At 36.8% G+C, this 25541-nt stretch overlaps 1 protein-coding gene across 3 annotated transcripts in view; it reads right to left on the reverse strand.

Annotated features, from left to right (window-relative positions):
• The window catches only part of SREK1 (splicing regulatory glutamic acid and lysine rich protein 1), a 44932-nt gene that overhangs the window by 16187 nt on the left and 3204 nt on the right, over positions 1 to 25541 (reverse strand). For 2 of the 3 annotated variants that reach the window (XM_055555185.1, XM_055555184.1), the window contains exons 2-7: positions 17792 to 17925; positions 12026 to 12141; positions 5832 to 5996; positions 5503 to 5681; positions 4312 to 4442; positions 3323 to 3437 (exon numbers count right to left, since the gene is read on the reverse strand). In XM_055555185.1, the coding sequence (XP_055411160.1) occupies positions 3323 to 3437; positions 4312 to 4442; positions 5503 to 5681; positions 5832 to 5996; positions 12026 to 12141; positions 17792 to 17925 (840 nt within the window). Of the gene's footprint in view, positions 1 to 3322; positions 3438 to 4311; positions 4443 to 5502; positions 5682 to 5831; positions 5997 to 12025; positions 12142 to 12422; positions 12951 to 17791; positions 17926 to 25541 lie in introns of those variants that run through there. The other variant, XM_055555186.1, reaches the window with a different exon arrangement.

Genomic DNA, 25541 nt, shown 5'->3' on the forward strand with positions numbered 1-25541 from the left:
TGCACTTACAGGTTAAATTGTAAATAAAGGGCAACTTACCATTATGTTGCATCAAAGTTCATTTGTAAGTCAGTTGCATCCCATTAAAATGTTATAAAATGTCTTACAGTTCCTATGCTGGTCTGTAAAAGTTACTTAACTTTACAATAGAGTACTACCCACCTTTTCTAACCCTGACCCTATGAAAAAAAAAACAATAAAAATTTGGACAGAGTGGAAACACATCTTCCCAGTTCTAGCCAAGATAATAATAAATAACTCCTTACTCCCTCCTACAGAGAGAAGGGAGGGAATAGGGAAAAGATCAGGGGAAGGTCCTAGAAGTATCAGAACGCTGCTGCTGCTGCTAAGTCGCTTCAGTCATGTCCGACTCTGTGCGACCCCATAGACGGCAGCCCACCAGGCTCCCCTGTCCCTGGGATTCTCCAGGCAAGAACACTGGAGTGGGTTGCCATTTCCTTCTCCAATGCATGAAAGTGAAAAGTGAACATGAAGTCGCTCAGTCGTGTCCGACTCCTAGTGACCCCATGGACTGCAGCCTACCAGGCTCCTCCATCCATGGGATTTTCCAGGCAAGAGTACTGGAGTGGGGTGCCATTGCCTTCTCCAAGGTAGAAAAAGATGGGCCTTTGAGAAAGGGGATCCTGCAACCTCCACTCTTGGCTAGGTCTAGTGGGCCAGAGAAAGAGCTGAAGGTGCCCAATCCCACTAGAAGGGGAGAGGAACCACGAAATGTCTGGCATTTCCTACAGTGCAGAGGGGGAGGGAGTTCCTTAAGTTCAATGTTTTTGGTTGAGGAACCTTTTTTTCAACAAAATTCATCCTCTTTTGCATTTCTTTAAGATTTTAGTAAAGGCTTCTTGTATAAGAACAGTATATGCTGATAAAAAAGACATACAGGCATACATCAAGAAATATTGTGGGTCAGATTCCAGACCACAGTAACAAAAGGAACATCACAACAAAGCAAGTCCAGGGAACTTTTTGGCTTTCCAGTGCATATACAAGTTATATTTACTCTACAGTGTAGTGTATTAAGTGTGCAGCAGCACTGTGTTACCAAAAAAAAGTACATACCTTAATTTAAAATGGGTTGGCCAGAAAGTTCATTCAGGTCCTTCCCTAACATCTTACAGAAAACCTGAATGAACTTTTTGGCCAACAACATTTAATTGCTAAAAACTGCTGATCATCATCTGACAATGCAGGACTGCCACAAACTTTCAATTTGTTAAAAACAACAATATCTGTGAAAGCATAATAAAGCTGAGTATAACAAAATGAGGTATGCCTGCATGTGAGCCAGCCAAGAAGAATTAATTTCTCACTCTATATCATTAGACAGACCTCCATGAAATTCCCATGAATAAAAATAATTAACAAATTTCTAACCCTCCACTAACCCTTGGAAGGGGAAAATATCCAAATACACTTAAAATGATAAGAGTAAAAACCTTAAAATAGATAAATTATATGTCCCAACAGAGAAAACTTCACAGAAATTATCAAGAAAATAATGATATTAATCATTAAGTTCTGCTTTTTTCCAGCTACAGAATACCATTAACAGATTTGGAGTATGGCTCTATTAACACAATTTAAGAGTCAAGTCACTGGTCTTTTTCTTCCTCAGAAAGTTATTACTCTTTCACTCACTCCTATACTTTCTTGATCTCCTTTACTTTTACCACTCTGTTGACCTATAGAAATATCCATAACCTAGTACCACTGAGTTTCTGCTACACTGCCTTCTTCCTCATACATGAAACAATTTCCTTCTCTTAGACATGAATTTGCCTTACTGTACAGCCTTGGATGGAGAGTAAAACCATACTCCAAAAGGAGTTTTGCAATCTAACAATAATAGGGAAGTATACACCAGTACAGCTAAAAGTATAGTTTACTAGTCTAATTAAGAATATCTGCAATTAGAGATCACCATACTGTGTGAGGTAAGTCAGAAAGAGAAAAACAAATACCATACAATAACACTTACACATGGAATCTAAAATATGATAAAAACGAACCTATCTATGAAAAACAGAAATAAAATCAGGGACACAGAGAACAGTATGGTGGTTGCCAAGGGGAAGGGGGTGGGAGAGGGCAGGAGTGGTAGTTTGGGATTAGCAGATGCAAACTGGTATGTCTAGAATGGGTAAACAAGGTCCTACTGTAGAGCACAGGTAACTATATTCAACATCCTGTGACAAACCACATGAAAAAGAATGTACATATATGTATAACTGAGTCACTTCAGCTGTACAGAAGTAATCAACACTGTAATTCAACTACACTTCAATAAGAAATAAATTTTAAAAAAGAATATCATATTTTCCTATCTCATTGCCTCAATCTCCTTGATTAGCACAGGAAATTAAGACTAAACTGAGCTTGCTGATGAAGTTCAACAAAGAACATACTGGTCCTTTTTGCCCTCCCCTGAAATCCTCCTTCTCTAATACTCCCAACAAACATGCACACACACTTTTTTCTATGTCTTCTCTTCAGAGAGTATGAATATGTATGTACATGTAACATACAATTAGGATCCACTGTATCCATTTTCACATTTCAGTAACAGCTCCCTCCTCATCTTAAAGAAGACAATAAAACTTACCATGTTCGACCTGATTCTTAGGTTATTCTCAATCAAGTTTATATTTTGAGATCCCCTTTGCACCACACACAACATATTTTTAAATGAACATTAAAATGACAGAGCCATGCTCAAAAATAAGATAAACAGAATAGAAACAAAACTTAAGCACAATACAATAGATGCCATTAGAACTGCAAGTTACTCCTATGTTTCAGGTCCCAAAGTGGGTGGAGGCAGCTCTTATCACCAAGAGCATAAAGACTTAAAGTACTTCATTTGATGCAGAGTACTAGAGAAAGGCGACTACTTGAAATCTAGATCTGGGGTAGTACTTCCCAGACCTTGAGGGGAACAAAACAAAAATGCAACTTTACCAGCACTTGCAGCACCATATGTTCCCTTTTCCCAACGTGAAGAAAGAAAAATTTCTGCCAATTCTTTACACTAATTAATTCTTAGAAAAGTCAAGAACAGAACACCTTAAGATAAAAAACCAACTTCTAAAACTAAAAATTAGTTGAAAGTATGTATTTACTAGATAAAACTTCATTCCTAAGTATACTGCTATAATTAAAGCAACATCTAATAGTAACCATACTTTCTGGTGAATACCAGTGAAATTTCTAAACTCTGAAACTTGGACAAAAACTCAAGAAAATCTTAACCATGGTAAATATAAAAACAAAAAAACATTAAAAATATGACAGCAGAAATTCTCACCTGTGTTTTGACTGTGACCTTTTCCTTCGAGAACGGGATTTTGAGCTAGACCTGGATTTTGAACGAGTGTGGGAACGAGATCGACCGCCTTTTCTTTCATTGCTCTTTCCAGACTCTGGGAGGAAAAAACCACTTTGCAGTGTAAGCTCAGAACAATTAAAGATCCCAGTTAATAATCAGGCACAAGTGGAATGTACCACATATAGTGCAAGGGGCCTACTCTCTGTACATCCTCCTCCTGTGCAATTATCCTTCAGAAACATCCAAGAAAGTCATTGCATAAACTCGTTGAGTGCAGCCACCCTGCAGCAGTACATATAAACCAGATGATTATAAACAGCTGTTCGTAGTATTTTGTTGCTGCCATAATGTACGATTATAACATGTCTGTAATTCCTATGACAGTGATTTTAAATCCTTTTTCCATTTATTTTCCTAGAATTGAAGTTTAAGTTCTGAGTGCTAATTTGAAAATTTGCTCAAATGTAAACCATCTAGACATTTTTAGGTTGGATTTTTATAGTTAGCAACACAAAAGATTGAAGAGATGTTCCTTTACCTTGCTAAAATAGTCTCTATTTTTCCTAAATTGTGGTCTCTGTTGTCTACTTTTAAAATTAAAACTTTGAAGGAAAAATGAAATCTGCTTTATCATAACATTTAAAATATATTTATTCTTGTCTTCAGTCTCACAAATAATATTTTTACTTTGCTTTAAGCAAATCAGTTCTGTACACTGATTTTGCTATTAAAATATAAAGAACTGATTTAACTCAAGCTAATGTACCTCAATTCAGTATCATGGAAAAAGACATTTGTGCTAAATAGTTCTTCAACCTTTGGTGCTAGTTAAGTCACTTACACTTTCTTGAGTTTCAGTCTTCTTATTGTAAAATGAAGGGACTGAACAGATAATTTCTAAAATTCCTTTCAGTTCTAAGAGTCTATGATCATCAACTATGACCTATGTAACAACGCTGTGGCCTTACCTGGTTCGATAGCTGCTGAGATAAAGGACTGAGCCTCTCGTACTCGCTTCATTACTTCTTCTAACTCCTTAGCTGCAGCCTGAGGTGTCATCTCAGGGGGTTTTACTATTGCATTGTTGGAGTGATTTATTCTAAATTAAAAATATTAGCATATCACAAATACACACCATATTTTACAAAACCTGAAACAATTAACTGCTTATAAGATACACATATTTACAAATCTGAGGACATCTCAAAAGCACATGAAGAATAATACAGCTAAATATAGAATAACCAAAACCAACCTCAAAACCATGATTCATCTCATTTCCATTTGCCATCATCTCTTGCTAACAAAGGCAAAAGCAAGGGGAAAAATAAGAAGAAAAACTGAACCCTAGCTAACTTATTTCACAACCTGAACAGACCATGACAACAGCTTTACCACGCAGCTTAGAATTAAAATAAATTAAAATGGTAACACCAGTATTAAAATGAGTCATTTCTATTCTTAGATTATAAAAAACTCTCCCTTCATGGCTAAGAGTGGTTTCTCTGAGGCACATCAATGAATTTGGTATGTCTCACTTTAGCATGGTGAAAAAACAAGCATTCACTAAGAACATCATTTCTTATCCTCTAATAGCAGACTCCTGACCAAACTGCATAGTTTAGATCATTATCTACAGAATTCAAATAAAACTGTCACCTCAATAATCTACATGAAATAGAATTTCTGGTCTTGAGTATCTAAAAGGCTCTATCAATTTTTCACTTTGCAAATAAGAATGCAAGCAAGCCTTAAAATGTTTAATTTTTAAACATTTCTGAGATTCTGGATTTATCAAAATTCTATTTCTATATTACTGTAAATTCAATGCATATGTTAGACTGCCCATTAGTCTATCATAATAAGGCAAAACTAACCTGACTTGTTAAAGCCTATGGAAAAAGAGCTACAATCAATATGTATGGTATAAATATGCTAGTATTAAACTAGATCTTATAAACTAGAAAGTAACATGTCTTCAAATGTGACTTTAAAAGCTAAAATGGTAAATATCTCATGTGTTTCATTTATACTTAACACAGTCTTCCTTTCCACAAATTGCCAATTACTATTAAAAAGAAAAAAAAAAACTTAATTACATAAAAAACACTTAAAAATTTTTCAAAATCATTAAAATTTCTTTGTTTAGTGTTTCTTACTTCAGTGGCCTGTCTCCAAACATAACTCCATTAAAAGCAAGGGCCCTTGGTACAGAATTTTGGTCTGCAAATTCCACAAAAGCAAACCGAGTTGGCTGAGTCTCATCACCTGCCATCCGAACAAACTTCACTTCTCCAACTTGTTTAAAAAATTCAAGTAGCTGATCAGCTGTGGTTGTCTGAAGAAACAAAGTAACAGTTTTAATAAAGTATATTCTTCTTAAAAAAAAAAAAAATCTGGTAAATATTACTTTACCAACTGATACGATTTTTAAGAAAGGGAAAAAGATAAAAGGTCCCAACACTCGATTTCTTCTTCTATTAGTTACCTGGGAATTCAAATTGCCAACATAGACTGTTCTCCTAATTTCATCAATTTTAGAAGGATCCACATTCCCCATCAGTGGTGGCTGTGGTATCTCTCCAAGGGTTGCAATGTTGGGGTCTAGGGCTGCTGCTGGTATAGCTCCCAAACTGCTAAGGGAAACGCCCAGCTATAAAAAATAAACATAGCAGGTATTTTCTGTTAGTGTCAAAAATTACCATTATCAAGAAATCCAAAGAGGGGATAATGTATACATATAGCTGGTTCATTTTACTGTTCAGTAGAAACACATTATAAAGAAACAACACTCCAATAAAAGTTAATTTAAAAAACAAAACAAGCAAACAAAGAAACATTACCAGCCTCTCATCTTGAAGAATACTGATCAATTCAGTAAGACTGGGAAGAGACTAGGGACTCCTAACTTAAGCCAGGTATACATCTGAATTAATCAGAGTAAGGTCACAGTGGTTTTCAATTTAACAAGAAGTACAATGTATTTCTTAACTATCTGGGTATTTTAATTCTAAATTTAACATTAAAAACAAACAGTGAATTCTTACTATTTTTTTTTCTATTAAATGGTAGTTTTAGTAATTGAGAATTCTATTCTTTTCTGTTGACCAATCATGATACAATGGTATTAACTGAATAATAGTTACATAGTCACAATAGTCAAAGATCAGTTTTCACAATCAATAGCCAGACAAAAAGTAAAAGATAATTACAACTGCAAGCCATAAGGGAAGCACGATTAACCTAACAATATAAAATAATTACATACAACTTGGGGGATTAAGTAGAGTGATGTGCTAAGTGGAAGTGTGTACGTGCACATGTTCTCATCTGTCCAGCCAGTCTGTCTTTCGGTTGGTGCATTTAATCCATTTACATGTAAAGTAATTATCACTATGTATGATCCTATTTGGCCTTTTACACAGTTCATGACGTTCTCATGGCAAGTATACTGGGTGGCTTGTCATTCCCTCCTCCATGCTGAAGCTGAAGCTACAGTATTTTGGTCATCTGACACAGACGACTCACTGGAAAAGTCCCTGATGCTGGGAAAGATCAAGGGCGGAAGAAGAGGGTGTCTGAGGATGAGATGGCAGGATGGCATCACCGATGCAACGAACATGAACTCGGGCAAACTCTGGGAGATGGTGAGGGACAGGGAGGCCAGGCGTGCTGAAGTCCACAGGGTCACAAAGAGTCGGACAGGACTGGGCGAGTGAACAACAGTGATCCTATTACCATTTTTTTTTTTAGCATTTTCTTAGCTGTTTTGAGTTTATTCTAGTAGGTCTTTTCTTTCTCTTGTGTTTCCTGCCTAGAGAATTTCCTTTAGTATTTGTTGTAAAGCTGGTTTGGTGGTGCTGAATTCTCTTAACTTCTGCTTGTCTGGAAAGCTTTTCATTTCTCCATCAAATCTGAACAAGAGTCTTGCTAAGTAAACTATTCTTGGTTATAGGTTCTTCCCTTTCATCACTTTAAATGTATCACACCATTCCCTTCTGGCTTGTAGAGGTTTCTATTGAGAAATTAGCTGATAACTTATGGGAGTTCCATTTTATCTTATTTGTCACTTTTCCTTTCTTTTACTATTTTATCTTTGTTTTTAATTTTCATCATTTCGATTACTATGTGTTTCAGTGTGTTCCTCCTTGGGTTTATCCTGCCTGAGACTCTTTCTGCTTCCTGGACTTGGGAACTTTTCCCATCTTAGGGAACTTTTCAGCTATTATTTCTTCAAATATTTTCTCAGGTCCTTTCTATCTTTCTTCTTCTGGGACCCCTATAATGAGAATGTTGGTGCATTTAATGTTGTCCCAGAGGTCTCCTAGGTTGTCTCCATTTATTTTCATTTGTTTTTCTATATTCTGTTCTGTGGCAGTGATTTCCACTATTCTGTCTTTCAGGTCACTTATCCATTCTTCTGCATCAGCTATCCTATTAATTCCCTCTAGTGTATTGTTCCTCTCAGTGTGTACTTTAGTTCTTCTAGTTTCTTGGGAAACATTTCTTGCATCTTCTCAATCTTTTCTTCCATTCTTTATCCAAGATCCTGGATCATCTTCACTATCATTATTCTGAATTCTTTTTCTGGAAGGCTGCCTATCTCCACTTCATTTGCTTGTTTTTCTGGAGTTTTACACTGTCCATTCATGTGAGACAAAACCCTCTGCTTTTTCATCCTGGTTAACTTTCTATGGTGTGGTTTTGGTTCTAGCCACTGAGGTATTGTGTTCTTGCTTCTTCTGTCTGCCCTCTGGTAGATGAGACTAAGAGGCTTGTATAAGCTTCCTGATGGGAAGGACTGGTGGCAGGAAAAACAGGGACTTGCTCTGGTGGGCAGGGTCATGCTCAGTACAATTTTAATCCAATTACCTGCCAATGGGGGTGTTTGCGCTCCTTCTCTGTTTGTTGTTTGGCCTGAGATGACCCAGCCAAACATGGGCTCTATGGTTGGGTTAATCATGACGCCCAAGAGGACTTACACCAAAGGGCCCTTTCCAGGACTGCTGCTGCCTGTGTCCCCATCTCCACAGCAAGCCACTGCCAATCCACACCACCACAGCAGACCCTCCAACACTAGCAGGTAGATCTGGTTAGTCTCCTGTGGGGTCACTGCTCCGTCCCACTGGGTCTTGGCATACACAAGATTTTGTTTCTGCTAAGAGTGGAGTCTCTGTTTCCCCCAGTCCTGTGAAGTCCCATAATCAAATCCCACTGGCCTTCAAAGTCAGATTCCCTGGGGAATCCTAGTCCCTCTGTTGGATCCCCTAGCTGGGAAGCCTGATGTGGGACTCAGAACCTTCACAACAGTGGGAGAACTTCTTTGCTATTACTATTCTCCAGTTTGTGGGCTGCCCACCTGGTGGGTATGGGATTTATCGTCATTGTGCCCCTCCTACCATCTCATTGTGGCTTCCTGTCTTTGGACGTGGAGTATCTTTTTTTGGTGGGTTCCAGCGTCCTCCAGTGGATGGTTGTCCAATAGCTAGTTGCGATTTTGGTGCTTTTGCAGATGAGTGCATGTTCTTTTACTCTGCCATCTTGAACTGGAAACCCTGTCAATTCTTACCTATTTGCAGTAGTTTTTAGTTTAAACATTAAGAAACATGCTTTAGTGTGAATTTAAACTTAAAAAGATAGATCTAAGAATCTGAAAATGAAACATTCTACAGAATCATGAGAAGACTTTTTAAGAAACAAAAACACGCTACTTTCATTTTCACCTGTGCAATTTAAGTCAATTAAGTTAACCAACTATATATTGTTATACTGTTGCAAAACTACTAAAATTTTAACAATGCTTTCTAAAGGCAAAACTACTAGTTTATGAAATCAGTATCACTTATGCTTGTCGTAGCAACTCATGTGTGATCTTTTCAAAACATCAAATCAAGTTTTATCTCTGCTTAAAACCCTTTAGAATAAAATTCAAACTTCTTTCTGCGGCCTAAAGAGCCTTACATAAGCAGTGCCCTTACCTGCCCCTCTAATCTCAAAACAACTACTACCCTACCTCCTTAAACTCCTACCCTGCCACCAAACCATTCTGTACCTTGAACACACAAGTTTTCTCACTTAGGGCTTTTTACCTGGCATTCCATCTACCCTAAAAAGCTCTTCCCCGAGCTTCTGCTGGCTGAACTCTTCAACCATCAGGTCAGTCATCCTCTCCAAGTTTTCCCTGACCTTATGGAGAGCCACATTTCCTCTCTCTACTGCATCACTGTTTTTTCCTTCATAGTTTTTATTAACGTAATCTGTGGTATCTTGCTGCTAACAGACCTTAGATTTGTTGCTATCATCATTTCAGGTTATCATAACATTGTAGAAAACATCTTTAGTTCAAAACGCATGAATGATCTAGCCTCTCTCCACATGTTGCCTCTAATGACACTCCTTTTTCTCCTATCTCATCTCTGATAGTCTAACATTCAGATGATTGAGGGTCACACCTTCAATTTTTTCCTACTGTGCAAAAGAATTATTATATAAACTAAGCTAAATCACAAGTATGAGTCTTGTTAGTTCTGCATGGATTTAAAACAGACTTTTCCAGGTATTCCTAGCAGTCCATCCTTTGACTTAGAAATTTCTCCACTGGGACGTATAATTATAGATCTGGAATGGGATTTTCCAAATCATCTAACTCAAGCCCTTTGTTTCTCAAATGTAAAGACCATTCAGTCTTTTTTTCTTCAGAAAACTTTTTTGTCTCTGTCTTCTTTGCACTATACCATTCTTCAACACTTGTGCCATTTGACATGGTAACCATCAATTACATAGAGCTATCTGAATTTTAATTAAAATTCAGTGCCTCAGTCACACCAAATTTCAAGTGCTCAATAGCCACACGCTGCTAATGGTTTCTATACTACATAGTAGAGATTCAGACATTTCCATCACAGCAGAAAGATCTACTGGATATGGCTGCTCTGTCTCTATTCTGGCCCTGGTCCAAACAACCTAAATATTGGGTTAGCCAAAAAGTTTGTTCAGGTTTTTCCATAAGATGTTATAAAAAACCCACACAAACTATTTGGTCAACCCAATACTTAAGAGTGCCCTTTCAGTCTTTGAGAGGATAAAGATGATCTGGACTCCCAATATAAAACTTTTGCCTTCTGAATATAAAACCCAATACAAAACCTCAACCTCCCTGAAGAATACATAAACTTAATCTCCCTATTAAGTAGAAACCTTATGAAAGGTTTCATTCACTCTTATCAAAGAGTGAATCTTTTTAATGTCTAGAAAAGAAATGTTCTAGGCAGAGAATAAATAAATATTCCAAGGCAGAAATATATTTGGTATATCCAAAAAACAAGGTCAATATGACTGAAGTAGAGGGGAAACAAGTAGGGAAAAAAGGTCAGAGAAGTAGCCAGGAGCCAAATCACAATGGGCCACCTTTCCCATGTTTTATAACTTCATGAAGTAAGTTATATAATAATAGATATCTACAGCTAAATTAAAAGGAATCATTTCTTGTCAAAGCAACAAATTAAATAATAAAGACATTATACTGTTGATAAATAAACCTAAAAATATTCAAAATAGCAAGAGTATTTTCTGAGGAGGGGGGAAAAAAAGACAGTGATTCAGAAATTAATCTTAAAAATGCCAAAACATACCCAAACTCAAATTTCTAAAAAGTCCAATTCAAATGATCAGATGTTAAAGTAAAAGACACTTTCCCCCCATGGACCATAACACAGGTCTCCAGTAGAACAATGGCATGTAAAAATCCTAAAATCTTGCACTTCAGTTTCAAAAATCACTTCTAAAACTTGCATAAATTAAGTAACTATAATCATAAAGTTTACTGATTCACTCCTTAATAACCCAGTACCACAAAGCTAAATACAACTTTCAATTAAAGTGAGTTTTGCATTTTCTCTTGGGTTTATTTTTGCAGAAAAATGACTCTTTTAAAATGGCCAGAATCTTTTATATATACCAAGAACTCAGTAACAGCACGTCTTTTTTTTAACACCGCTTGGAAATCACAGAGGAGGCATTAAATTACACTTAGTTAACGAGAAACTATTTTTACCATGTTACATTTTCTCAGTATCAGACAAAAGCTTCTCTGAGATGTTTTTTCCCCATTACCAAGGTAGTAAATTATTTCATATTTTTCAAATGAATTTAGTCCTCCTGAACTGGGAAATACAGGTACCTAGACTCTCCAATTCCTCATGCTATCTACAATGCTGGGTTTCAGTAACTGATTTACTAATGAATAATAAACTTCAGTTCTCAAATTTAAATGAATCCCCAATTACTTCATAAGCAATTCCAAAAGGCATTTCAGGTCAGTGACGAGGAAAAAATTAGGCAGACATTTCAATCAAATCCTCTCCATTAAAAAAACTGTATTTAAAAAAGAAATTTAAAAAAAATTAAAAAGAAATAAAAAAGAAATAGTGACTTGCCTGGCGGTCCAGTGGTTAAGACTCTGCGCTCCCAATGCAGGGAGTGCAGGTTCAGCCCCTGGTTGGGGAACTAAGACGCCACATGCTGGGTGACGCAACCAAAAAATAAATTAATAAAAATAAAATAGAAATAGTTTTCTAAGCTCTTTACAAAAAAAAAAAAAGAATTTTCTAAGCTCTTTATTTAGCCGATTACACAGTTAAATGTTTACTCCTTTTAGAAGAGGGTGTCTCATCTCATACTTACTGTAGTTAAGGGATTTGGAGTCGGTATGGGAAGCAAGCCTGCACCGGGCATCAGACTTGTCATGGTTGGAGCAGGAGCCAATAAAGAGAGGGCTTTGGCTTCCTCTGGGATTTTACCTGCAGAGGCAAGTTCCAAACATTACAGAAAGCAGAAACACCACACAACTTTACACTATGATTTTACAATTACCCTTGCACTTAAAAAATAATAATAATAAATGAATCTATCAGATCCATATAAAGAAATAAATAAGAACTTAAGTCTTTCCTTTTACCCTGCTCTACTAGGAAAAATAAAAGTGAGCAAAATTTCAAAGACTAACAATCTCATTAATGGAATATTATTTTAAAAATTGAATAATGTAGACAATTATTTAACACTTTGAGCTATGGGTCACCTGTACTGGAAACTTAATGTTCATGAACCAAACGATATCAAGCATGGACGCTTTTCCAGGACGGTGTTTTCGCGGTGATCGAAAGTTGTGTTACACATGACAACCGTTCGTGTTGGCTGCATCACTAATAGCACACAGAACATCAGATACAGAAAAGAAGAACATTTTTTAAAGTTTAATCCCCAGAAATGGCAAATAACCAAATTAGTCAAAAAAAAGAAAAAGAAAAAAACAAATATGTGCGAATTGAAATTTATTCCCGAGTGTCCCTATCCTGTTAATTTAAACTACCTACTTGTGATGCAAACAATTTTGATAATCTTCCAATAGATTCCATTTAATTTCAAGTAGACAGAAAAGAACAAAAGCTACTGCACGTAACCAGCTTCAATTGAAAAGGAAGCCTACACCCATTCAGTTAACAAGGCATCTCACCAACAATGTCAGAGATGACCAAAAGAATCCAGTTCCAAAGAATATATTTGTCTTGGGAAACTATCATTTTTGAAAATAACTAAAAAAACTTTCCTGAGTCTCAGGAAACTTCTTAAATTACTGACTTTTACAACCAATTTATGTATACTTATCTGAAGAGGGGTGGTTAATGTCTAAATGCCTTCCTTATAATAAGCAGCTTAAGTGCCTAATAATAATAACAGTAACATTAAAATAATCCTAGACACTAAGAAGAAATCCCTACAAGTAAAAAAATGAAAATTTACTCTGAATTAAGTCCATCAATTTGCCACATTTAATTACTGAATTCTAATCAATCAGTTTTGATAAAGACTATGACTTTCACACATTTTTTTCCGCTTTTTCTTAACTCTTTGAAAAAGAAAATTTCTAAGAAAAATTGACTCTACATAGCAATTTCAGAAGAACTACTCATATATAATTATGTGTTATTTGACCAAATATTTCTATTATGAATTCTTCAAAGTAATTTAAAACACTGTACAAAGTCACATCAAATTGCAACTAGCATATGGAGTAAATTTTCAAGAAAGCACAATGCTGGGTTTCAGTGGTAAAATTCTACTTAATACAACCAGATGTGCAGGGATAAATCTCTAAAAAAAACTTATTGAATGCACTTCTAAATGTGGATGGAATTCAAGGTGAATTTTAAAATTTGCTTTAAATAGTGGTTATACCTTATTCACAGGAATAGAAAAATTACACTTTCTTAGCTTTAGCAAATGTCTATGTATTCTAAGTCTATATAACCTTAATTTACTAATTTCAAAAACAAAGTCATTTTATTATTTCAGTAAATTCTGCATAAGCACAGATTTTAACATGCATAAAGATTAAAAGGTGGGAGGATCTTACTTGAAGACATCAAATAATAATTTATTTTGTATTTATTAGTTACTAGCATTAAGACATGTATCTGTATATTCATATATATACTATACTATTTACATTGGTATCCAACCTGTTGTATCTTGTGAAAATAAGTATTCTTTCTTTTTTAAATATTTGTAAAACCTGAACACATCTTGATAAATCAACTGAGGTCCTAAGGTACAAATCCTATGCTCTACTACCCTAATTCATGCACCTAAAAAAATTCCAATTTAGTAATGTCTCAATTTAAGATTACCTGTTGATTAAATAAGCAAAACTATACAAACAAAACAGTGCAGGAAGACTATACCAACAAAAAGGGTATTTAACCTAGGCCAAAAGTTGATTATTTAAAGTCATTTGCTTTTGGCTTAAAAATAGTTGTCAGTAGGATATCTGACTCTCACTGCCTCTCACAACATAATGAACTATTATAAGTATTAAGTCTAACTAAAAGCACAATATTTATTATTCTTATTACCATTAAAGATAATCTAAAAGTCCCATTGCTTAATTTCCAAGATAAAATTCTACCAAATTTATCCTCCAAATATTATCAGAATGTATAAAAGCATAAAGCAAATTAAGTACTTAGCATTTTTCCCAAACTGTACTCATCAAAGACAACTGAGAGGAAAACAGTGAGTGTCTCTCATGCATCCTAATCTCAGAATCTATTTAGAAACAAGTAATCTCTGAACATTTTTCAACCAAAAATTCAAGCAAAGAAATACACACGCAAGTAAATATTCAACAGTTTCTCAAGTATTCATTCCCCACATAGACAACTAAAAGTGTTTTGTTTTTAAATCAATGCTATTTTCTACAATAAATAACTATCATAAAAGTGAAAAGTCTCTTCTTGTTCTCTACCCTCAGAATGTTATAAGAAATTTACTTATTTTCCTTGATGATTGTGTATGCCTAAAATTCTAAGGGAGAAGGATGAAAATTCAAAGTTATTAGTTGGTCTTTATGAGTTGCAGACTTGTCAGAAAACTGCAAAAAATGTTACACTGAGATCAAAAATGTGCTCCTAAATAAGAATCTCACCACTGTTTTAGTGTTTCGGGAACAAAATGTACCCGATCAGTTTATAAACACCAATTGAAACTAGCACTGAGCTTCATGAAACTGTATGCTAATTTACTGTGAAAACTTATTTTATGTTGAGGATGAGTTCTACTAATCATCTCCCAATATAATTTGCAATGCAATGTTATGAACTCTTAATGGAATACCATTTACAAAGAACTGGAAAACCAGCTCACAAGTTAAAGTGAAAGAGATTTAACAAAACAAAACAAAACAAAACAAAAAAAAAGGGACAAAATAAAGAAAAAGAAATGAAATTAAAGTAAAACAATAAAAAACAGAGACAGGGCGTCCATCTTCTGCGGTTCAGACTCCGATCTCATTTCCCCAATGAAGGTTTCACTTGACGGCAGGTTTAGTGGCATGGCAAACAATGCCTAACTCAGGCAAGTGTAACAGGTCTGCCTTGGCCAGTCTAGTCATCTAATAATGCACAAATATCACATAGAGAAAACATACAAAACCAAATTAATAGTCAAAATCCATCTACCAGAAAATGTGGACATAAACTTATGACTGATGATTAGGCTGACACCCTATCTTTGACCTTATCTTTTTCTAAGTGTTAACATTTATAAAAAGAAATCTGAGATGCACGCAACAACAAAAAGAGGTCATACCTGGACGAGTATAATGAAAGTAAAACATTTTATTTTGAAGTGGCATGTTTTATTAACAATAGCTAATGCTTAATATGTGTGAAACTAGTACACATCCAACCTTACTTAAACAGCTTAGGATCTTCTCACAATACTACCGTCTAAATGAAAAACAAACAAAAAAAACAGCAAATTGAAAGAAACTGAAAAAAAAGTCTTACAACTTTTTGCTATGGTTCTTTCACTTCTTTCATAATGCTGTTTCTATAACATCAAGGAAAGAATACAATCAGTGAAGTAAATCGAAGACTGCTTACAGAACAGCAGTACAGCTCTTACAGAACTTACTCCACTGGAACTCTTTCCTTTGATTTACTTCAAATTTACTTCCCTATCTTTAATACAATACATTATCACTCTGCTTGCAGTGCATGATCAGATCTTTCGGTAGCTCACTGTGACACTCTTCAGGTTCTATGAATTCATCTCTGTTGTACTAGTTCAATGAAAAATGTGTATCTGAATGTTTTTCCAGTATCAATTATTTTATAGGTTCGTGTTCTAAAATAGAACTAAACTGGAATAAAAATATGAATTTTCATGTTCAAAAATAGCGAAATTTTGTCTCAAAATGTTAATACTAAAAATATTCAAGTCATTACAATAAATATGCAGTTAATTCTATCAAGTAAAACAGATAAAAAAAAGGAACCTCTATATGCCCATAATCTTGAAGATTTATAACAAACAATGGTCACTTTTCAAATATTTGAAAAATCCTATGGGAATACAGCAAGGTTCCAGCAGAGCCACACCAACAAAATTCTTCCTTCCAGTTCAATAATAAGCTAAAAATCACACAAGATCTGTGCTGCCGGTGGCATAATTTTTTGATACAATTAATATTCCCATTAATAAACCTTCTACTTATTTTTTTCCCATGCAGTTTACTTGGTATGAAATTGGTATGAACTTGGTATGCAAACTAAACCATTACCAGCTCTTTTCTCACCTTGTTCTCCAATTGTAGGGTCGTTGTACGCTTACAGATTAGTAGATAAGAATAGATTTAAGCAAATAATTAACTTCAGTTCATTTTTATTCTCCCTACCCCACTCTAATACCCAGGCATGGGAAAAACACTTTGAAATTTATCTGAAAAACTCCAGAAGGTCCTGTTCTGGGACTTCAAAAAGAACATCACTGTATCTGACTGTAATGTTTCTGACATCCCAGAACAGGCATTCTGAAATATGCAAAAAACCCTGAAAGTGCAGCAAACTGTTTCCTATGCACTACTTTAATGTTAGCCTGGTTTCTAAAAAGGGCTTTAAAACATTACATATGAAAACTCATTAGACTGTTTCAGGTAAAAATTTTATGTTGTAAAACAGTTACCACAAGCCACCAGTGAAAATATATTTTAAAGACATTTAAATTATAATAACCAATTATAAAATCCATGTACATATGCTACAATCAGTGCTCTGAATAAAAGTTAATTACACACCAGAACTTTCAAATTCAGCACAGCCTATTATATGTTAGTGGCTCTGTAAACGTAAGTTACTAAAAAAAATAAGCATTAATAATAATTAGCTCTTAAAGCAGGTTGTCATAAATTAATGAATTACTATAAGGCCTTTGGCCTTGTTACCCCTTCAAACAACTATTTCCTTGATGGATGCTTTGGAAAATTGTTTTCCATTGTTTTTCTTTAATTGCCATCACCACCCCCAACCCTACCTCCACCCCCCCAACCCACCAGCAAAAGAGGTCAGTAAAATAAATTTCAGTTGCACAGCAAACAATTACAGTGAATAAGAAATAATGGTTTCATTAAAAAGGTAAGTTACCTTAAGAAGATACTGTAAACCTTAAAATATGAATATTTTTCTTTAACATAATTACCACCTAACCCCCACTTAGCAAAATGTGTACACTGTTTTTATTTATGAAATTTCATTAATATTGTATACACAAGGGCAAAGGATCACTTATTTACACATTTTAAATAATTTCCTCTACCAATTTAATTTCAGAAAGCTTGCTTTAAACTTGCAAATTAAATACAACAAAGCAAAGTAAACCAAAGAAGGCAAGCAATTTAAAAAAATTTTAATGTCTAGCTATAATATCTCAAATATACATAATAAAGTAACCATTTTAATATATTTTATTATTAGGTAAAATCCTTTCCATCTCCAAATTTCATTCTTACACACACATACCATATCTACTTGCCAATTTCTAGGAAAGCCAGTGGTAGTAATGGACAGGACAGAGATTAAAATAACTTAAAAAATCATATGAGATACCAACCTTCTGCACAAGGAACAACTATCAGAGCTCTGTCAATAAAAACCGTGTTAGTTAGATGCTGGGCCACACCAACACTTGATGGATCACGAAACTTAACATAACATACTTTGGAAGAAAAAGCAAGAGGTGCGTTGCTGCAAGATAAAAAGAAAAACAATTGGACTAATAAACATTAGGCTGGTTTTTTCATTTTCATTTACCATTTCTTTTTTAGATCTTTACATAATCTTACACAATCAAAACAGGAATTTCTGCTGCTAAGGCATGAAATACCAGAACGCAGTCTTTTAGATCTTTACATAATCAACACAGGAATTTTTGTTGCTAAGACATGAAATACCAGAACTTAAGTCTTTTGATGGTGATTTGCTGCAAAGACTAAAGAGAAATCTAGACAGGCCTATAGCCCTGTTTGTTAAAAATCTGAAACTTAACACATTCTTAACTTCAGTGAAATGTGAAAATAGCTGACTTAACCCAAGGATGTTTAACTGGTGCATCCACATCAATCAGCAAAATCTCTTTCATAAAAAAAGCCCCAACTCTCAAGACTTCAAATTTTGTAACTACTTCCAATCCTCCCTAACATGATTCCTGACATTTAAAATCATTAAAAACTTCACAAACATCTAAAAACAATCAGAAAACCTGGAATTAAAATTAAGTTATTTTGCATATACCAGACTACTTCAGACTAGGCAGCTAGTCTGTGGTTTCCCAAACAGTTTTACAAACAAAATTTATATATTTTATAGGCAAAAGAGAATAGATTCTTACAAGTCCTACTAGATTTAATCTAGGCAAGACCACATTAAAAAGAAGCCAGACACAGCACAGATGAAAGCAATTTTTCCATAATATGAATCCATCATGTTAGAGTTCAAAATACACTATATCCTCATAAAGAATCATTTTCTCAACCTACCCATAACTGTGTTCAATTAAAATCTGTAATTGTCTTTAGCAAGTGAAAAAAGGCACAGCCTAGATATACAGCTAATGTTTAACATAAATATACAATCCTTGAAAACATTCAATCTGTCACACTAAAAAAGTAAGATCATTTGAAAAATACCAAATATGACTTGGACAATAATAGTAATTTACTTCAGTTGACAAAACAGGTCAAGGAAGTTGACCACAATCTAGACCTAGTAAAAGGCAAAGATGAGATTTAAAGTCTAATTATCTAATTCCAAATCTCATGTAACCTTAATCACCCAGTTACTCAAGAATTTTAAAGCCACTTTAATGTACTATTTGTAATTTCATAAATATCCATTGCTTCTTAAAATTAAAAACTTAAACATAGCAAAAAATCCACTTTGATAATGGCTAAATGTAGTTATAATATTAACCAAACACTAAGATAAAATATATCTGCATTTAGAACTTGAAACTATATGTTGATATATTATTATTAACATAACTTAATCAGGCTAATTAAAGCAGCTACAATAAAAATAAAACTCTACCTCTTTTTCACCCAACTGAATTAAATTCTTTCCTGCCTGCTGCTGCTGCTAATGCTTAAGTCGCTTCAGTCGTGTCCAACTCTGTGCGACCCCAGAGACAGCAGCCCACCAGACTCCCCTGTCCCTGGGATTCTCCAGGCAAGAACACTGGAGTGAGTTGCCATTTCCTTCTCCAATGCGTGCAAGTGAAGTCGCTCAGTCATGTCCGACTCTGTGCGACCCCATGGACTGCAGCCTACCAGGCTCCCCCGTCCCTGGGATTCACCAGGCAAGAACACTGGAGTGGGTTGCCATTTCCTTCTCCAATGCATGAAAATGAAAAGTGAAAGTGAAGTCGCTCAGTCGTGTCTGACTCTTCGCGACCCCATGGACTGCAGCCTACCAGGCTCCTCCGTCCATGGCATTTGCCAGGCAAGAGCACTGAAGTGGGGTGCCATTGCCTTCTCCATCTTTCCTGCCTAAAGCCATCCTATTCAAGCTTCAAGCCAGTCCTTTTCAACCTCCCCCTACTCAACACATAAGTGAAGCACTGTATGTATCTGTCATGAGATAAACAATCTGTGGGCTTCCCTGGTGGTGCAGTGAAAAAACCCTGCCTGCCAAAGCAAGAGATGTGGGTTGCATCCCTGGGCTGGGAAGATACCTGGAGAAGGAAATGACAACCTACTCCAGTATTTTTGCCTGGGAAATCCCATGGGCAGAGGAACATGCTGGACTACAGTCCATGAGGTCACAGAAGAGTCAGAAGTGACTTAGCGACTAAACCGCAACAACAAATACATCTGCGTCCAGACCTCACTCACCTCTGTATTACCAGATCACCAATTCAGGCCTCTCTAAGAGCTCTAAACTCCTGTATCTAAGTGCCTGCTGGAATACTGCATGGTGATGGTCACAGGGTCCACCACTGAACTTATTCTTAAATTCATCACCTTCCTCTATACCAATCCAGCACTTTGTCCTAATCCATATCTCAGTTAAGGATACTACCACATCACCTAAGTCAGAAATCTGGGAGTTACTAATGTGACCATCATTAGTACTGTTCACCAAATATTTCCAAATTTCCTTCTGGCTACATAATAAAATTCTATTTCTTTTTTTCCTTGAAGTTAGGTATGGCTGTGCAATTTGGTCAATTAAATATGAGCAGAACTGAAATGTATTCCTATTCAGGAGCTTTAAGGGTCATTGCTCCGTTCTGTCCCTCTGCCACAGTGACCAGCAACATCAAAGAGACGGGTGGCTGATACATCAGCTTCATCATCAACCCCATCAATTTAGTATAAGAAATGATCTTGTTTTTATTAAACTACTGAGATTTATGGGTTGTTTCCATCCTTGATCCTTCTTCCTTCTTTTTCATCCAATTGGTCTTTATATCCTATGAAAATGGCCTCCCAAATATTTGTCACATTAATTCTTAAAACTCAACATTCCAAAAACTATGATCATGGCTTCCAGTCCCATCACTTTCTGGCAAATACATGGGGACACAATGGAAACAGTGACAGACTATTTTCTTGGACTCCAAAATCACTGTGGACAGTGACTGCAGCCATGAAATTAAAAGACACTTGCTTCCTGGAAGAAAAGCTATGACAAACCTAGACAGCATATCAAAAAGCAGAGACATCACTTTGCCGACAAACATTCGTCTAGTCCAAACTATGGTTTTTTCCAGCAGTTGTGTACGGATGTGAGAGTTGGAACACAAGGAAGGCTGAGCGCCGAAGAATTGATGCTTTCGAACTGTGGTGCTGGAGAAGACGCTTGAGAGTCCTCTGGACAGCAAGGAGATCAAACCAGTTAATCCCAAAAGAAATTAACTCTGAATATTCTTTGGAAGGACTGATGCTGAAGTTCCAATCCTTTGGCCACCTGATGCGAAGAGCCGACTCATTGGAAAAGACCCTGACACTGGGAAAGATAGAGGGCAGGAGGCAAAGGGGGGTGACAGAGGATGAGATGGTTGGATGGAATCACAGACTCAACAGACATGAATCTGAGCAAACTCTGGGAGATAGTTAAGGACAGGGAAGCCTGTCGTGCTGCAGTCCATGGGGTTGCAAAGAGTCAGACACATCTGAGGGACAAAACAGCAAATTCTTTCAATACTCTCATTATCAATGCCTTCATTCACATCCTTATCATTTCTCACTGGGATTACTAACCAATCACACTGCCTCCAATCGCAACTCTTTATTTAACAATCTTCCACAAAAGCTGTTAGAATAATCTTTCTAAACCCTAAATTTCTTCATGTCATGCTTCAATTTCCTCAGAGCCATCCTTCTTTTCTTGCCTCATCATTTTAAAAATCCAGGCATAAAAACACTTGCCGTCCCCAGGACGCATTCTGCGCCAACAGAGCCGCCTTTGAGCCTGCTGTCTCAGTTGGCTATGATGTGCTCTTACTCCCCTTCCACTTTTCTTCAAGGCTCAAGTTTCAAAGTCTTCTGGAAAGTCATTTTAAAAAATCAAAGTAACTAAGTACCCTCTTACATGTGCTACCAAGACATCCTATATATTTTCAGCAGTTCCCTTATGTGAAACCCCGAACAGACCTAGCAAGCTTTAAGACACAACTGATTAGTCACACGGCACAAGGGCCCATTTCACCAGCTAACCCAAAACCTATAATTCGGGAGGCCTGACCAAATGAACTTGAACAATCACATTCTCTCTCTTGGGCTGGAAAGTCATTTAGAGTGAGGGTTTGGGCCAGATGCCAGATGAGTGAGTACAGGTCTGCAGAGAAACTGAGCAGATACAGAGAAACAACCAAGCTGACAATAAACCCTGACAGGAATAAGCAGATGGTGGCCTTGGGTGCTGATACCTTCCTGGCTCCCAGTCCCAGTTTCCATGAGGCCTCATCTGTATTGTACTACTTAGGGAAATCATCTTTTTAACAATGTCTCTTCCTGAGCTAGATTAGTAACACCTTCTGTCCTTGGCAGCACCCCTCGCCCCCAAAAACAAATCTATGATTACAAGGAGCTATGAAGGCCCTAGCAATTGCAACAAGTATAATCTCTTTTAGCACTTCAAGAAACTAACAAGCTACCAGTGAAACTATTTCCTAAATTGACAGATCCTTCTGTAAAAGAATGGAAACCTGAATCATCACTGTTGTAAACTGCAAACAATTCCAAATACCCCTACTTGAAACACATCATTTCAAATTTACAACACCCACAGGAATAAGAAATGTAGGACTGGTTAATAAACCACATGCTATGGCGATTTCAGAAACCCAAAACCTGGTTAAAAGATGCCAGTCTGTTCTGAACAGCATTACCGTAAAAGAATGGATCCTAGTGCTAAAAGCAATTTTCTTCACCATCTCCAATTACCTTCCTTAAATGGAGAGTAAAATCAACACAGTATCTACTTTATAAAAATGTAAACATACAAGCTTTTCAGAAGTAGTAACATTACTTTATTTTGAATATTATAAGCTAAAAAGATACAGTGTGTGTACATGCTCAATCATTTGAGTCGTGTCTGACTCTGTGACCCTATGGACCATAGCTCACCAGCCTCCTCTGTCCATGGGATTCTCCAAGCAAGAATACTGGAGTGGGTTGCCATGCCCTCCTCTGCGGATCTTCCCAGCCCCAGAGAACGAACCTGAGTCTTCTGTGTCACCTGCATTGCAAGCAGATTCTTTACCCACTGAGCCACCTGGGAAGCCAAAAACGATACAGTGGCAAGCCTAAATACAAATATCTCAGCAAACAACTTTGTATTTATATTTATAAATGAATATATTTCCAAATGGAGAAGGCAATGGCAACCCACTCCAGTACTCTTGCCTGGAAAATCCCATGGACGGAGTAGCCTGGTAGGCTGCAGTCCATGGGGTCACGCAAAGAGTCGGACACAACTGAGCGACTTCACTTTCACTTTTCACTTTCACACACTGGAGAAGGAAATGGCACCCCACTCCAGTGTTCTTATCCCAGGGACGGCGGAGCCTGGTGGGCTGCTGTCTATGGGGTCGCACAGAGTCAGACATGACTGAAGCAACTTAGTAGCACCAGCAGCAGCAGATTTCCAAATCTTATGTTTAGATTTTTCTCTCTAGTATATCTATGCTGTTAAGTAAGGTTTACTTTTTTTAAAATTAAATATGATTATCATTTCAAATGCAATCCTGACCTACAGTTTTAATTTTTAAAAGGGGTTAAATATGTTATTGGTCTAAACATGTTTCTCTAAAGAAAGTAACAGTACTCAAATATAGCAGATTTTATATTGACCTCATTTGTTAAATCGTTTTTTTTAATAAAAACCTTCTACAATTACTTTTCAAAAAAAAAAATCAGAATTTTTCACTGAGAGTTTAATGCAAAAATCACAGAACCAACTTTTTGAGCATCAGTTAAATTTCTTGGACCCTAACTGGTTATCTGGGCTTCCCAGGTGGCACAGTGATAAAAAAATCTGCTTGCCAATGCAGGAGCCGCAGGAGACTCAGGTTCAATCCCTGGGTCAAGAACAGCCCCTGGAATAGGAAATGGCAACACATTCCAGTATTCTTGCCTGGAAAATTTCACGGACAGAGGTGGGGAAACAGTCCACGGGATGGCAAAGATTCGGACACGACTAGGCATGCACACACGTAACTGGTTATCTAATTTTTCACTAAACATGGTGATAGCACTGTACAATCTTTAAAAAAATACTCAATGTGGTAACACTATGATTTTCCAACACTTTATTATATTTCTAGACGTCCTCTGAGAATCTATCAAAAAAGATATAATGCAAAGCATGGACAAAGCATGTAGTTCTATGTATGAAAATATTAACTGATACATAACAATTTCTCGGAGAAGGAAATGGCACCCCACTCCAGTACTCTTGCCTGGAAAATCCCATGGACGGAGGAGCCTGGTGGGCTGCAGTCCATGGGGTCATTAAGAGTCAGACACGACTGAGCGACTTCACTTTCACTTTTCCCTTCCATGCATTGGAGAAGGAAATAGCAACCCACTCCAGTGTTCTTGCCTGGAGAATCCCAGGGACGGGGGAGCCTGGTGGGCTGCCGTCTACGGGGCCGCACAGAGTCGGACATGACTGAAGTGACTTAGCTTAGCTTAACAATTTCTCAACAGGTCTCCAGTGATACTATGGATGGCTCAACTGTCCTTTCTATAAGACTTCCTTATGATTTACTGACACCCACTAAATGCCAGAGGCCCTCCAATCACAGTGGACAATCAAAAATACACATTTTCAAATATTTCTAGCTAAAACCCAATGACAGAATTTCAAACACACACATACACACTTGAGACTTTAAATATTATTACAATAAATAAAACACAGCAATATGAAAAATGCTTACTATGGGCTGAGTAAAAAAAGTTGACAGAACAGTGTATATATTCTTTTGACTACAGTAGATTAAAATAAGGGATTCCCCAATAGCTCAGTTGGTAAAGAATCCGCCTGCAATTCAAGAGACCCCAGTTCAATTCTTGGGTCAGGAAGATCTGCTGGAGAAGGGATAGGCTACCCACTCCAGTCTTCTTGGGCTTCCCTGGTGGCTCAGCTGATAAAGAATCTGCCTGCAATGCAGGAAACCTGGGTTTGATCCCTGGATTGTGAAGATCCCCTGGTGAAGAGAACGGCTACCCACTCCAGTATTCTGGCCTGGAGAATTCCATGGACTTAGACTGTATAGTTCATGGGGTCACAAAGAGTCGGACAAGACAGAGCGACTTTCACTCAACTCATTCATATTAAGATAAATGTATATAAAAAGGACTGAAGGGAAACACGTGGAAATGGAGAAAGGCTTTGACAGGGCCCTAGGGTCACTGGCACTGTTCCATTGTCTCAATTTTTCATAATGTGACTATATAGGTTTTATGCTATGCTATGCTATGCTAAGTCACTTCAGTTGTGTCCGACTCTGTGCGACCCCATAGACGGCAGCCCACCAGACTCCCCCGTCCCTGGGATTCTCCAGGCAAGAACACTGGAGTGGGCTGCCATTTCCTTCTCCAATGTGTGAAAGTGAAAAGTGAAAGTGAAGTCGCTCAGTCGTGTCCGACTCTTAGCGACCCCATGGATTGCAGACTACCAGGCTCCTCCGTCCATGGGATTTTCCAAGCAAGAGTCCTGGAGTGGGGTGCCATTGCCTTCTCCGATACAGGTTATACTTTTAGCTATTTGACAGCTTTTACCTTATCAGTGCTTTTGAAGACCAGAGAAGTAAAGAAAACCCACAAGCCAAAAAAAAAATCAACACGGGGTTG

The sequence above is a fragment of the Bubalus kerabau genome, chromosome 18, assembly GCF_029407905.1.
Source record: "Bubalus kerabau isolate K-KA32 ecotype Philippines breed swamp buffalo chromosome 18, PCC_UOA_SB_1v2, whole genome shotgun sequence".
Classification (NCBI taxonomy): domain Eukaryota; kingdom Metazoa; phylum Chordata; class Mammalia; order Artiodactyla; family Bovidae; genus Bubalus; species Bubalus kerabau.